General features: G+C 37.4%; 1 protein-coding gene across 2 annotated transcripts in view; it reads right to left on the bottom strand.

Annotated features, from left to right (window-relative positions):
- GLRA2 (glycine receptor alpha 2) overlaps positions 1–15,499 on the bottom strand; it is a 174,943-nt gene extending 159,444 nt beyond the window's left edge. For both annotated transcript variants that reach the window (XM_030306271.1, XM_030306273.1), the window contains exons 1-2: positions 14,878–15,499; positions 12,561–12,694 (exon numbers count right to left, since the gene is read on the bottom strand). In XM_030306271.1, coding sequence (XP_030162131.1) covers positions 12,561–12,694; positions 14,878–14,945 — 202 coding nt within the window. In that variant the 5' untranslated portion in view covers positions 14,946–15,499. The remainder of the gene's footprint in view (positions 1–12,560; positions 12,695–14,877) is intronic.
- Positions 15,500–15,796: the final 297 nt, after the last annotated feature.

The raw sequence follows: 15,796 nt of genomic DNA, 5'->3' as shown, positions 1-15,796 counted from the left end.
AAGTCACAAATTCATACACTTTGCTGAAAGCCCAGCATTTTAGAAACTTGGTTGGCATCAGGAGATCTATGGAACAGGAAGCCACCTGCTGGGTTTTAAGTGGGAATATTTGTTCAGAAGATTTGAATAAAGGATGAGCTTAAATGAGGCATATGTGCCCAATAAACAAATATGAATATTGGAAATGTAGGTAGGTGCTTGGGGGAAATAAATGTAACACATATCCCAGACTGTGGGTAATTCCTCCTATTTTTGGAGAGCTGGAGAAAATCAGCCTGATAATATAGGATTCATTTGGTAAGCATTAGGTCAAGTATGCTACTGGTCACAGAGTGGTCACCAACCCCAGAAAATGAAACAGGATATTCCAGAGAAAATAAATACTGAATAGTATAGCAACTTTGCTGATAAGAAGCTATGATCTCAAATTTTAGAGAGAGGAAGCAGAGTGGCATTTTATCTATCAAAACTCCTCCTGAAAAACATGGAAATTTTGGTGCCAGTTTTCCTACTCACAAGACATGGCATTGGGCCTATGTGACACTTCCTTTCAAAGAGCCATGATCTCTTCTTAAATTTTTATATTTTGGGAAGATATTATGTACTTTGTTTTGAAAGCAAATCTCAAAATTCTGGAGAAAATGTTACCTTCTTGTTTGTATTCCCTGACTTCTATAGCTAAGGATTCAGCAAAGCCATCTCCTTGTCCCCTAATGGTCCCTAGTCCCCCTAGTCCCTAGTCCCCTAATGCCACTGTCCACCTCCTAGAAATGGAGAATCAGCAGTGACATCAGAAGCAAATGATAACAAGGAATTTGAGTCAGGCATCAGGCTATATGAAACAAAATTTGAAGACAGAGTAAGCAAACTGTGTATATGCTAAGTAATTTCATTATAGTTAGTCTTCACTCACTTCCTCCTTGAGGTCCAGTATGTCTAAGGCTGCCAACCCTCAATCACCAGAAAAGCTTAAAAATTGGTATTCCATTATCTGTGGGTCGTACAGTGAAATGTCAGCTACACTGATGCCATCAGTGTAGATACCTTGAAGCAATGTTTTAAATAAAGGACTAATCTCATACAGAATGTGTAGTTGCTCTGTCATCAATGTATCTTCATCTACTGTATGAAATCAGTGGCATGGATCAGAAGTCATTGATTAAATCTAAGGTAGCTTTAATATTTCCTCACTCTCCACTTTGTTCTCGTATTTCCCTAAGATCCTGGAGTAAGAAACAGAAAGAAAAAAATCATACTTGGTTATTTGACAAACTCTCTGAGAGAAAGCATGGGAGAATAACTAGTAATAAAGATTATATATATAAGATTATATGTATATAATCTTTATTACATTATATAATAAGATTATGGGGCGCCTGGGTGGCTCAGTCGGTTGAGCGTCCGACTTCAGCTCAGGTCACGATCTCACGTTCCATGAGTTCGAGCCCCGCGTCGGGCTCTGGGCTGACGGCTCAGAGCCTGGAGCCTGTTTCTGGTTCTGTGCCTCCCTCTCTCTCTGCCCCTCCCCCGTTCATGCTCTGTCTCTCTCTGTCTCAAAATAAATAAACGTTAAAAAAAAATTAAAAAAAAAAGATACACACACACACACACACATATATATATTTTTCCCAAGACATTTAGTAATTATGTCAAATACATTTCTCCCCACATCCACCTTTATTGAAAACAATTTTCAATAGTTTTTCCTGGGAATTTATATATCTAAGTATGAAACATAATTAATTTTGAGAAGACCCACTTAGAATATATTTTAGTGCTAATAAATGAAGACCTTAATCTTAAACCTACACAAGTTATCTAGGATAAATATTGTATAATTTCAATGTTTTTAAATGTGGGGTTTTTAAGAATGGATTCAAATTTGAAAAATTTCATTTCAAGGACGTGATGGGAAAAAAATTCTAAACCACCAGCTGAATGGAAATCGTACAACCATAAAATTTATCCATCTTGGAAAACTGCCTGAAAGAGACAATGGCAATCCAAAAGGAAACTCTTCATACGGGCCTGAAACTTTGTCCTAGCCTGCTGGAGAAATGTCTTTAGTTCAAGGTTAAAGGTCACTTGTTTGGATGTGTATTTGTCATTCAGCATTCAGGAAACATAAAGACTAAAATAGAAGATGATCATCCGATTGAAGTATTTTGCTGTATTGACTAATGTCTTTTCTTTTGTCTTCAATGTTTGTTTTTTCAAAACACCACCGTTTGCTCATTTATTCATGTAAATGAAACAGGAGATAAATAGCCTGCAATAATATTTTAACTTGTAGAGTAATTCTCTTGTGGCATCAGGATGCTCATGTTGACCATGTATCAAAATGAAAGCCAAGTTTACTGAATGCAGGAGCCTTCTCACTCTTATGGATATTATCTATCAGAGCATCATCATCATCATCATCTATTTTCATGGCAAAAGATTTCATTTAGATTTATGGAATTTAGGGGCACCTGGGTGGCTCAGTTGGTTAAGCATCCAACTTTGGTTCAGTCATGATCTCATAGTTCATGAGTTCGAGCTCCAACTCCGGCTCTGTGCTGCCAGCATGGAGCCCACTTCAGATTCTCTGTCGCCCTCTCTCTGCCCTTCCCCCTCCCATGTTCATTCTCTTTCTCAAAAATAAATAAATATAAAAAAATTTTTTAAACTATGGATTTTACCAAGACCACATTTTCCAAAGTGTATTCTATGAAACACCAGTCCCTCAGAATGTTACTCATTTAAGAAATTCATGATCAAATAAGCATAGGATAAGCCCCTGTGGAAAAAAAAAAAGTTTTAAAAACATTTATTTGTGTATTTTTACTTCAGGTTTTCTTGAAACTTTTTAATATGCTAATGACTACTGGGGCTCTCTCAGAGGATGTTTTGTAGACTATCCCATTCTTATTTTACATTTTAAACCTCTTATCTGAGAATATTTCATGGGACTAGTGTTTTGAGAAACATCTTTGGCCAGATGCTGAACTAAAGAAACATGGTGGTACTTTTCCCAGAAGCAGCCTCTGTGCATGAATTTGCCACCTCCAGACCAAAAGCAAGACAAAATCATAAATGCCTGATTTCTTCAGTAATCCCCTCATAAGTTTCCAGAGTCTTCCCATAGGATAATGGCCATCCTTGAAATATTGGGAGTTAAAATGAGACAGGGGCAACTGCAAAAAATATCTGGACATAATTACTATTTCTCAGCAGAAAGACCTGTTCTCTAGGAAAAGTGGATGTATCCAAGCTCTTCTGCGGGTGAATTAATAATTTATAAAATGACATACCCTAGAGTTTTAATTTAGAATATAAAGGCAAGGGACTATCAAAGTTGGAAGTGACATAGACATCTTGGTCCAAATCCTTTATTTTTGGAGATGACAAAAATGAATCCCAGAAAGGTTAGGTGAAAAAATCAGCTCTCATGAGTCTCTGTTTAGATTTTTTTTTCTCTTGTGGGATTCCCCCCCCCCCTTCATTTGGTAAGGCAATTCCTGGCACGTGGTATCTTGGGGACAATACAAGGAAGGTATTATCCTTCAGATACAGGGGCAAAATTTTCTCATTCTAGCCCTATAAGCTGCAAGGTGTTAGGAATTTGTTCAAGTGAATATTTTAAGATCCCATCACTCAGCAGTTCTGAAGAGGTAAGCCTGGAGAAGTGTGGGGCTAGGTATGTGCCCTTTTAACAGGACTCTCAGGTGACCCTGAGGCAGGTGTTCTGAAACTTGTGGTTAGAGAAACACATCTGGTTGGTTGCTCATTTGGTTTAGTACTAAATCCTCAATCCTTTGGCTTCACATACTTTATGCAACGTTCAAGTACTAAAACCAGAGTTAACTCAAAGGAAAAAGTAGACTGTAAGAATTCCACTGTGAGCATTGCACATTATATTTATAAATTATTCTGAATCACATCATTTAGCTTGAGTTGCTATAGTGCCGTTTGCCAAATGTGTGTATCATTCAATTTTCAGAGAGTTTGAGGTTCAAAGCTGAATAAACAGACTCCTTGTTTTCTGAATATATTTTTGGGGCATAGAATGCTTTTTTGTAGGAGAAAGCCTGATAAAAGAAATCTCAACTGCCTTGTTAGACATGAAGTGGTTCTTAGAAATCAACATCTTGCAGTATTTAAATGTAAATAAATCAGAAAAAGATAGATTATATTATCTTCTCTATACACTTGGGTTTTAAAAATGAAAGAAAAATTATGTGGTAAAGTGGTTCTGAGGTTTTCCTAAAGTAGCAAAATTGCCGTGATAACTGTGTTTCAGGTGCGGTAATCAAACCAGCCAAGGAGTGGGAAACAGGCCTCACCATTTCCTTGAAACACACACGACTCTACTCCTGGTCTTCACACTCTTCTAACCTCCACCCAATCTTTTCTTCGTCTACCACTCTTCGGCTCTATGCAGGACACAAGAGCATGGCTGGAAAGAAAGTGTCTCAGAAATGCTGCCCCAAAGAGACTCGGCATTAAGTCTTATGCTCAAATCTAAGCCCGTAACACATCCCGGTATGAGGAGCCTGGAAGGGATGACCATGGGGCAAAGCACAACAATATAGTATTGGCAAACATATAAACATATTAGATAGACGGGAAGCCATATTGATTATGTTCACATACTCCACAGAAAGCTTTCTCTCTCCGCCCCCCTCTCGGCCCCCCCGCCCCCGTGCACGCGCGAGCCATGCACACACACACGCACAATGTGCCTCTTTCATTTGTCAGTTTAGGAGACAGAACTATCAGTTTACATTATCTTCCTCTCTCTTCTGTGCTTTTACAGGTATCATTTACTCTTGGGATAATATATCCAAATGACATCCCTTTCTCACTTCCCTTCTTTCCCAAGACTGATCAGGGCAGACTTTCTGAACTGATTATCAGTTTTGGAGATATCTGCTCCACCACTGGAAGGTTGAGGGATGACTTTGCTTGCACATTGGCTTTGTGCTGATTATCTTCCATTTCTTTCCAGAGACACTGTCTTCTCTTTTCTGTTCTCTGTACCTTGGGAAGCTGACCTTTCAGGTATGCATCTTTGAGCTCCCTTGCCCTCTAACTTCTAGTTGGATTTGGCCAATGAGAGGCTCCAATAAGAAAATGGAATATAGGAGGAAAGTAAGATCAGAATATTTATTCTGTAGCTTTCTCCCTGCTAGGACAGCATAGAGTGACTACATTGCTCTACAGATCTCATTAAGTGGCCTGTCTATATAGCCACGTTGTCCAGGTTCTGGTAACCACTCCCTCCCTTGCCTCTTCAGGTCTGTTGTTGATAGTCCCAGAGTACTACAGTCTCCTTTCAGGACTGGTTTTCCAAACCTTCTCAAGCCCCATTGGAGTGTGCCATTTCTTTCCTACAAAGGTCCTGCAGCATTCAGTTTACAAATTATATTCCAGTTTTTAGTAAAGTGAGGACTGACACTTAAAAGTTGGATTTTAGTTTACCATCTTATACTTAGCAAGTAATGTGGCACCTGGCTCAGAGTAATTACTCACTACTTATTATAGGAACAAAGAAATGAACTGTGTGTTTAGACTCCAGTATAAAGATGTAAAACCATTACATGTACTTGCCCCATGACCATACTTGTTTGGCCAGCTAGACTATACTCCAAGAGGGTAACCCAATGGCTTCATTTTTTTTAAATTTTTTTTACATTTATTTATTTTTGAGAGACAGAGTGAGACAAAGTAAGAGTGGGGGAGGGGCAGAGAGAGAGGGAGACACAGGATCGGAAGCAGGCTCCAGGCTCCGAGCTGTCAGCACAGAGCCCGGCATGGGGCTCAAACCCACGGACCGCGAGATCATGACCTGAGCCGAAGTCGGACGCTCAACCGACTGAGCCACCCAGGCGACCCCCAGTGGCTTCATTTTTAAATGTCTTTCTCACTTAAGAATACCACTTAGAGACCTATTCCTTTGTGCAGGTCCTTCCTTCAGTGCATTTCATGTGACAATGTCTGCAGTCAGTCACAAGTGTCCAAAGTAGCCCTCTCAAGAAATAAGTCAATGAGCAAATGCTGCATGCCCCAGTCAGGACAGCCTCTTAGGTGTTAACCACAAAGAGTACCCAAAACATTTCCAAAGGCCTTGGTGTTATGAGGATTGATCAACTATATTTCCATTTTTAAGACCCTATTCTAAACATGTCTGATCCCACACCACGAAACATATTCAGCACCACCAGGAACAAACTAATGATTATTTTTTCCTCACTCTAAACATGATAGCCCTAACTGGACACACTTTATTTTTTTTAATGTTTTTATTTATTTTTGAGACAGAGAGAGACAGAGCATGAGCCGGGGAGGGGCAGAGAGAGGGAAGGACACAGAATCCGAAGCAGGCTCCAGGCTCTGAGCTGTCAGCACAGAGCCCGAAGTGGGGCTTGAACTCACAGACTGTGACATCATGACCTGAACTGAAGTCGGACGCTCAACCGACTGAGCCACCCAGGTGCCCCTAACTGGACACACTTTAATGTCTAATCATTAAGGACCAAGATACCCTGATATCTATGCTGTTATCTTTTTTTAAGAAATGAAGTCTCGGGTTAACAGCAAAATGGACTGAATTGTCCTTCAAGATGGACAGCAAGCACTATATAATTCAGGATAACATGCTTAGGCTCTTTCAATAATGAAAATTAAGGATATGAAGTTACCCAGAATCAACCAAGGAGCAATACAGTACATTCTCAACAACTAAATTATGGGCTTCCATTTCCAGTGCTCTTAACCTGCCATGTTGTAGAGACCAAATGTTCTCTTTAAAATACTCATTCTAAAATAAGAAATCAATTCTGCATGCTTGTGCAGTGACCCTTGCAACTACAGTAAGTGGACAAGAAAATACATAAGAAATGACAGTCATATATCTCCAGTTAAACCCAGGGTCCTTCTTTCTAGGGCCAAGTAAAGTTGGTTCTTTCTTTTACTTGGTTCTTGTAAAAAAATGAGTCCAAGAAAATAATCAGGGATGGGATTTGAATATATAAAGATAATTCCTTCCCACAAATGGCTCCCTCTTTGTTTCATATTTAGGAATGTGAACTAGCCCTTTCAAGTTGGAAATCTTCCCACCAATATAATAAAAGGAGAGCCAACTGAGACTCATGACATCTATGCTCTGATTAGTGCAGTAGCACTCTAAGGTACTAGAACTTCTCTGACTTTTGTGTGTGTGTCTATTAACAAAAATCAAGTAACAATAAGGCCCCAACAGCCATAAAGGGTTAGCTTTGGCGATACAGCATCAGTGTCAGTTACAAAAGAGAAATGAGGGACTAGTAATAATAATTCAAATTGTTTTCAATAAACATAATAGTTAAAGACAAATCATTCAGATGCATGATCTCATATGATGCTCGGAAGGACTCAAATGAAATGGGCAAAGGCAGAAGAAAACCTGAGGCATGGAGAAGTGAAGACACCTTTTCTCAAAAAGGACATGAATGTGAATTTTCTGGATCCAAGTCTAGGACTCTCTCCACCATACTACTCTGTCACCATGGAAAGGAAAACATATACTTTTCCAGAATCTATTAGAGTGTTGTACATGCCTCCTTCCTGATGTCACCTCAAATCCTGGCAAGCACGTTGTAGGCCCATTGTAGCAGCGTAGTATATACAAAAGTGTTGGTTGGTGTCCATACAGTCCAGAAAAGCTAAATTGTGGCACAGTCAATGGATTTCAGATGTTCAAAAATCTTGGGGCACCTGGGTGGCTCAGTCGGTTGAGTGACCGACTTCGGCTCAGGTCATGATCTCACAGCTCGTTGAGTTCAAGCCCCGTATCGGGCTTTGTGCTGACAGTGTGGAGCCTGGAGCCTACTTCGCATTCTGTGTCTCCCTCTCTGTCTGCCCCTACCCTGCTAGCACTCTGTCTCTCTCAAAAATAAACGTTAATTTTTTTTACAGAATCTTCATCAGCATCATTTCTGAACAAAACTGTCATACGTAAATTTCCCATTGTTATCTGCAGCCTTTCATTTCAGTAATCCCTTTTCCCTTTTATCTCCTATTGTCTTGTTCTAAAATGGCTGTACCCTTTCAGGTGCCTGAAGGCTTCTGCAACTTCCTGCACTCGAGTCACATACTTCTGATACTTGCAAGAATTCTAATCTTTTTCTCAGAATCCACAGTAACATCTGATGCCCCACATCTACCAGGGTGATCAAAGAAACGATCACACTGGGACTGCATTCTCACTAACTGAGAGAATCACCCTTTCCAAATGTCCCTGCTGGACATTTGTGCTCAAGCTACCCCCTACAGGGATTGGTAAGCACATTTGAGCTTGAGCTCCACTTGGCTACATACAATAGAATTTCCAAGGGGAGAAACCTGAACCTCTAATTTTTTGGAAGTGGATCTATTTCTACTTGTATCCGAAACACCTCTTGAGCTGATAACTCCTTAGAAAATGAAGGAAACCATATTGCATGCAAATGTAGGTTTTAATGTCACACATCACACTTTCAAATTTAGGTCTCCCAGACTTAGAAAAAAATTAGTGTGCATGGCATGCACAAAGAAGTGGAGTGAATAATTATCTCCTGGCATTATCTATCCCAGATCTTCTTCCAAAATGAATGCTATAGTGAAATGTTATTTATTTACATTGGGATGCAACTTAGGATATATCTCTAAGTTAATTTTATTTTCTTTTTTTTTAAATTTTTTTTTCAACGTTTATTTATTTTTGGGACAGAGAGAGACAGAGCATGAACGGGGGAGGGGCAGAGAGAGAGGGAGACACAGAATCGGAAACAGGCTCCAGGCTCCGAGCCATCAGCCCAGAGCCTGACGCGGGGCTCGAACTCGCGGACCGCGAGATCGTGACCTGGCTGAAGTCGGACGCTTAACCGACTGCGCCACCCAGGCGCCCCTAAGTTAATTTTATTTTCAAAGAAAATTTCATTAAAATAGATAAAAGCTTTGTTTCAAAGAGACAGAATCGGAACTAATGCATTTTGCCCAGGCTTGAGCATTTCATTTGGATTCCTTAAAAGCTTAATGTTTAAAGTGGCATTTTCAAGATACAATAATACTGACAAAGGAATATCTGATAGGATGATGGAATAACACCATGATAAATCAACTGACAATGAGACAAATCACCCAAGTGGGGAAAGTGGCCCCTCTGTTGACATAGAATCAATATTTACCATGGTTTCAGAACCAGGTAATTGTGAATGAATATAGCTTGTGTTTTCATCTGAACTGAAGATTTTGAAAATTTATGTTTTGACAAGATCTGACCCAGGTCTCTATGGATCTTATAGTTGGAATGCAATTGGCAACACTGACTCATGACTTTGTTTATACACTTGTGCTTCAACACATCAGAAAAGCTATTTCCCCCCATAGTTTCTAAGAATGGCTCTCAATTATAGAGCCTAAGTCTGATTCATTTCTGGTCCCCTTTTCTAGCTTACGTCCATTTTCCTTCTTGTATATATGCCCATTATGACATCTTTCAGAGCCCATCAAGGATATGGAATAGACATGAAATATTTTATTGACTTAAAAGCATGCAGGAAAAATTCCATCCAATAAGAAAAATTATGCATATGCATTTCCTTTTCCCTTGCCAATGTATGGCAGCAAGGAAAACAGAGAAGAGCTAATATTTAATAGGACATCTAGAAAAGCCATTCCCTTTACCTCAAAAACCCATATTTTGCTCTTGTTTTTATTTTTATGGTCAAATCTTGCCCTTCTGTCATCTTATTAATTACTATTATTGTTGTTTTCAACATCATGTTCATCACCATGTTTATTGTTATCATAGCCAATTTATTTTTTAGCATTTACAGGGTGCCTGTCACTATTCTAGATACAGTCACATTTCCTAATTACCCTTCATTTCTACCTACTATAGAACATTTCTCATTTGTACATTGCTAATCAACTACAGTGTTACAGTAAGTACTATAATGTTCTTCCTAGCCTCCTCATTTAACAAGTTCCCTATTATCTCTTTATGTCTTTCTCCTCAGCTCAGCTAAGATCATCTTTACTAGCCATTGTGACCCCTGGTTGGTCCCTCAAAAGTTTCCACCCTCAACTTCTACTACATCTAATTGTAAGCACTAATCTTCATAATTGATCTATATTTTCCTTTCTTTATCAGTCCTTATTTTCTCATTCTGGAGAAAAGGATGACTTCTTTTCCCTATGCGATGTGTGTGTGTGTGTGTGTGTGTGTGTGTGTGTTGTATATAGTACATTCTTGCCCTCTCAGATGCATTGTGGGGTGGGTTGATAAAACATAAATATGCAAAGAACCATATTAGACATATAAAGTTTCATGGGAACACAAGGAGTGAAAATTATTTTAGTCTAAAATAATGGGGAATGTTTTACATCCAGGAAGAGCCAAGATTCTCAGAGTAAAGAGAATTGTGGGAGCTGTTAGGTAATTAATCTGATATAAATGGTTCATGTAAATAAAATTTATGAAAGAGGATCAGGGTTCCTTGAGGTGAAGAGTTAAAGGGAGAGGGAGGCAAAACTCCATGAAGTCCATTAATGTTAAGAGTCTGAAAGGATATCTACCCCATTTCCCTTTTATAAGTCTTTAAAACATCCTGTGCTCAGGTCTTTAAGTAGTGGAAAGATCTCAAAAACATGGCCATGATTTGCTATACTTGATATTCTCTCCATTTATTTATCCTTGAGAATCATGAGAAATATCATTTCCAAAGAGTAACATCCCCAGAAGGACTAGAAAAAAAGCTGTGTGAAAGTGATTGCTCATTCTATATGGTCATTTGAAGTAGCAATGGCAACATGGACATTTGTTTTATTACTCTCTTCACTTCTCTCCCCTTTTGGAAAGTTACTTTTAGAAAATAATGAATAAGTGCTGCTATTAAGCATGATGCTCATAAACTTGAAACAATTTTCTATCTCTGGACCTTCTCTATGAACCTTTTCCTGAGTAGCTTAATAGGAAATCATGTTTTCATTTGTTGGAATCCTGTAGCATTTTATCTGTACTTCCTAATGTTACTTAACTATTAACTCCTTAACTATTTCTGTCTAATATTATATACTCTTGTATTTAACTATTCATGTAACATCTGCTCTCCCCTCTAAAATTTTTGACAGTAGCTCCCAAACCTGTTTCGTCTCTCAACTTTTCAAAGCATGCAGTAGTTAATATTTCCCATATAGTTCAGACTCAAAAGTTATTGAATGACTAAATGAATAAATTTATGAATGAGCAGTCCCATTGAAAGCTCATTCTCAACTTGTTACTCAGAGGATTTTATTTCAAATATTGACTTGCAAAGCAATGACCACAAAATTAGTATGAAATGGGATGAGCATGAAAATTGTTTTTAGTAGAATCAAGCTTTGAACTTAGTTCTGTTTTTGCTTTTGGAAATACTCTAAAAATCAGAAACATTTGTTTTGTCAAAATTCTGACATATCTGTTTATGAAATGTGCACTCAGCTGGGTATATTCAGAGGTGTAGCATTTAAAGAAGAAATGATTTAGAATTTAGTTTTCATGCTCATATTTGCCAATAATAAAATTAATCAAAACTCAAGGAAAGCAATCTAATTAAGCTGCTAATAAGCAAAACAAAAACAATGCATGAATATTATAAGATTCTTCTTTTATAAAATATAAACACTCCACAATGCATTATGTTAAATTACAAGATAAAATTCAATTGTCATTTAAAGGGAAGGGAAACAAAAATAATATAAAAACAGGGAGGGGGACAAAACACAAGAGACTCTTAAAATATGTATTTGAAAGTTAAAGCATCAGGAATAATTCATTTATTATAACTGGTTCTTATTTAGAATAAAAATAAACAGATAAGAAGTAATTTCTACAGATGATTAATTACATGTTTATAATGTTAAACAAATAAAAACATCAAACTTTTTGGTTTGTTTCTAATTAAACAAAGAAAGGATCCACCATCTTTGACATGTGCACTTTACGATTCTATGATTTTTGTTAATTTCAGATAAACAATTTCAAATAAACAGTTAAAATGTTTAAACAAGAGGAAACCAAAAATTTCTGATGTATTCAATTAGAGCCTCTTGTTACAATGTTGAAAAATGAGAGAGGCCTGACAGTGTGTAAAATGGCATGTTTTATATTGAGATTTAAATTTCACTTTGGGAGTAGGTATTCAAAATAAAAACCAAAGATCCTGAACAATCCTTGAATCTTGTATGAATCCTGGTAGACACTCATACAAGTCAAATCCATCATTTGCTCTTGTATTCATTTCCACTCACACTCCCACTTAAAATAGGGAATGTAGCAATAATCTCTGACATTAGTTTTCTTTGTGGAATGGAATAAAAATGAGGGAAGTTCTCAAAGGTGGCAAACAACCTGTAAAATTTAAGGTATTAAATGTTGGCTAGGTCAAAAGAATGCCAACTAGAAATGACTACTATACTTGTTTCCATTTTATAATAAAAAGTCCTTAATACTTATTTCATATTATTCAAACATCTAGATTTCCCACAGGCTTAACATAAATTTAAATGGAACCTACCTTTAAAATTGGGCCTGATTCTTGCATCATATCCTGATGTCCTTCCCATTAATTTGTCCAAGAAATCTGAAGGCGATAGGGTCTGTGAAGGTTGTTTTCCAGACCTGGAGTCATGGTCTTTGCAGAAAGCCGTCCTAAACACATCATTAATTTGTTTTAGCAACAATTCCACTACCATCGCCTGAGAACTAATGCTCACAGAATGTTTGACATCATGTTTTGTTAATGTATTCGATATGTTTGTAAGAAGAAAAGGAGAATTATAGACTCTTTGGTCAGCTTCTGAACTTGTACATTCTGTAAAGTTAACTTTAAATGATGAGAGTTATAAATCCTGACTCCTATCTCCCAGATGTCCAAACTGTAGCTATAAAGATGTTTAAGATGATATAACATGCATAGCTTATGTTGTAGATTTCATGGACATATATTAAAGCTATTTCTTTCTAGAGTCATCAGAGAAATAAAGATGATGATAATGAAATGAAGATGGTAATTTATAAAATGTGATTGTCTTAAAATCATTCCATGACTTTCAAACAATTCTTCCAGCATTTCAGCCCTTAATAGAAGTCTTCTACTTTTTATTAGAAGTATATAATAATATGAGTAGAACAAAGTAAACAGTGAACTAATTATTCCGTTGCTTATTTTCTCACCTGCTGGATTCTATTCCAGCTATCAACTACTAATAATTTTCTATGCATTGTCTAAAAGAAAAGCTTCACTTGGACATTTATCTTCATTCTAAAATAGGTCAACAATAAGTGTGTCTGTACTTCTATTATTTTATCAGGTGTTATTTATATATTAGTGTTTAAATTGTTGACTCTCCAGTAAAGTATTCATGAAAAAGAACTTCTAAATCATTTTGTCTTCTGCATTATCAAAAACACTAAATGTTGATTGGAAAATTTCTCATGTTTTTAATTTCCTTAAAGGGCTTATAAAAAGAACCTATTTGGTTCGTAGTGAAATGAATTCTTTCACATTACATAGTGGCTGACTGAATGTCTATTTCTTCCCTAAAGCATAATATTCTACAAGCTCTGTTTTAATAGTTTAACAAATAATCTAATTAATTCTATCACTGAGAAAACACATTTTTGCCACTTTTTCAAAGAAGTAGTATTAAATACAAAGTATTAAATGCAAGGAGGATTTAAACATTTGGCAGGAGTTAAAATTGATAGAGTCATCTAAAAATACTCACATTCCCATATGCAGATTCATCTGATTAATCAAATATTATTTGATTACGATGGTGATAGTGGTGGTAATGAAGGTGATGATGATGATGATGATGATGATGGTGATGATGATTCTAATGAAACCCAGCATACAATTTTTCTTAATCATAGTAGGTGTGAACCTGAAAGGAACATAGTGGGTTTTCCCAGTACTCATAGAATTATCACTATATGTTCCATTTCTCTTGGTTCTGTGAAAAAATACCATAAAATTCGGTGAAAATAAATGAAGACTCCTACACTTTGTTGTATGAACATCTCTAATCTCTACGCTGTCTTAGAACCTCTGCCATTAGGATGGCTCTTTCACTTACTGATAATTATCTGATATTTTGAAGTATCAATTGATTTGGTAATTTATAAATTAGGTAGAAAATGCAAGCATGCAAATAATAATTTCCCACTTGTTTTAATTATGCATAGTCCATTTCTCATGTATAGATAAATACAAAGATGTGATACTAATTAAATTTTGGTAGGCATTCAACTTCCAAATATACCAAACAGTGGAATATAGTGGTAAAATGAGATTTTAAATATTTTTGATGTTTCAAGAAATTTCCTGAATTGTAGTGCTCGTAGTATGCATCTAGTTGCTGAAATACAAGTTTCAAGTTGACTAAGAATTAGGGTTCTTTTATATTTTATATAAAATGAGCATGCTCCTAGAAAATTAATCCAATCACTTCCACCACATGAAAAGCATTGCATCCAATAATCATTTTAAATGACTTTAAGAAGAATTTGACAGCAAAAAAAAAATCATTATTATATAGAAATGTAAAGAGCATGCAACTCATTAGACTGCCTTAATATCACATTGGCTGTGAAAACGTGTTGAAATGCATAGAGTGGGGTTATGCATCATAAAACTTGCCTTTGTGAAAATTTACTACCCTCCCCCCATAATTACGCCTTTTAAAAGAACAAAAGAAATCTAATTCTCCTCTATAAAATTAAAATAATATGGTCCAGGGCATAGAAAAATAGATAAAAATTGTATGACACATTCTCTTTAAAACAGTTTTCATGGGGAAAATATCAGCATGCAAAGTCGTTTCACCTACCTGAAGTGGTTTGTCTCTAAGAAAAATGCAAACAAGGCTGTCAAAATGTTCACTAGCTGCCGGTTCATTCCTGTTTCTGTGATGCTTGTGGAAAATATTCCCGAAAAGATTCCAGAAAGAAGCTAGGACAAAGTATCTATTTATTGTCCAGATTCGAAATCTGGCAGGAATCTAGTTTCCTTGGAAATCAAAAAGAGATTTGGGCTTGTACAGTTTGCTGAGGAAAAACAAAAAGTGCCAGTCCTAGGCATCATGGTCAGGTCAAATCGGGGCTCAGGACCATCAGTTAACCAAGGAAAGACAAAGCCTTAGAACTGATGGATTCCCCAGCTGCTTTTCCGAATAATAAAAATGCCGCTACCTTAATCGCATCACCATGCAAAGGGGGCTGGTGACAATGCCATGCTGGAAGTCGGGTTGCTGTGGCTTTTGTTTTATGTCCTTTCTGTTTAGCAAATCTCTTTTCTCTAGAAAATGTTCTCTTTTTAAAAGAAGTTGTAAATGAGAGAGAAAAAAGGACTCTGCGCGCTGGAATGGGCAGGGGGGAAGAGGGCAAAATTGCTGAGATCCTGTGCTGGAATGAGAGCTACAGAAAGAGACGGAGACGTGATCTTACCCAGCCTATAAATTTCAGCACTCGGACAGCTCCTAGCTCTGAAGTGCGCATGTTTCGTTTTTCAGTCGCTTGGGGCGGGGGTCGGGGAGAGCATTCAAGAGGGGACAAGCCAGATGTTCAAAGGCAAAGAGTGAGTCGCTGTTCAGCGAAAGGGTGCTAAGGGGGGGGGGGGTGCGACGACAATCGGGCGGACAGAGGTCAGGGTAGACGGGGAGGGTGAAGGAGGTTAGGGTCTGATCCCCTGGAAATGGGAGTCTGTAGGTGGGTGGGTGGGACGGGAGTTTGAAGCAGAAAAGAAAAGGG

Source organism: Lynx canadensis, chromosome X, assembly GCF_007474595.2.
Source record: "Lynx canadensis isolate LIC74 chromosome X, mLynCan4.pri.v2, whole genome shotgun sequence".
NCBI classification, from domain to species: Eukaryota; Metazoa; Chordata; class Mammalia; order Carnivora; family Felidae; genus Lynx; species Lynx canadensis.
This window is presented reverse-complemented; position numbering and strand designations above follow the sequence as displayed.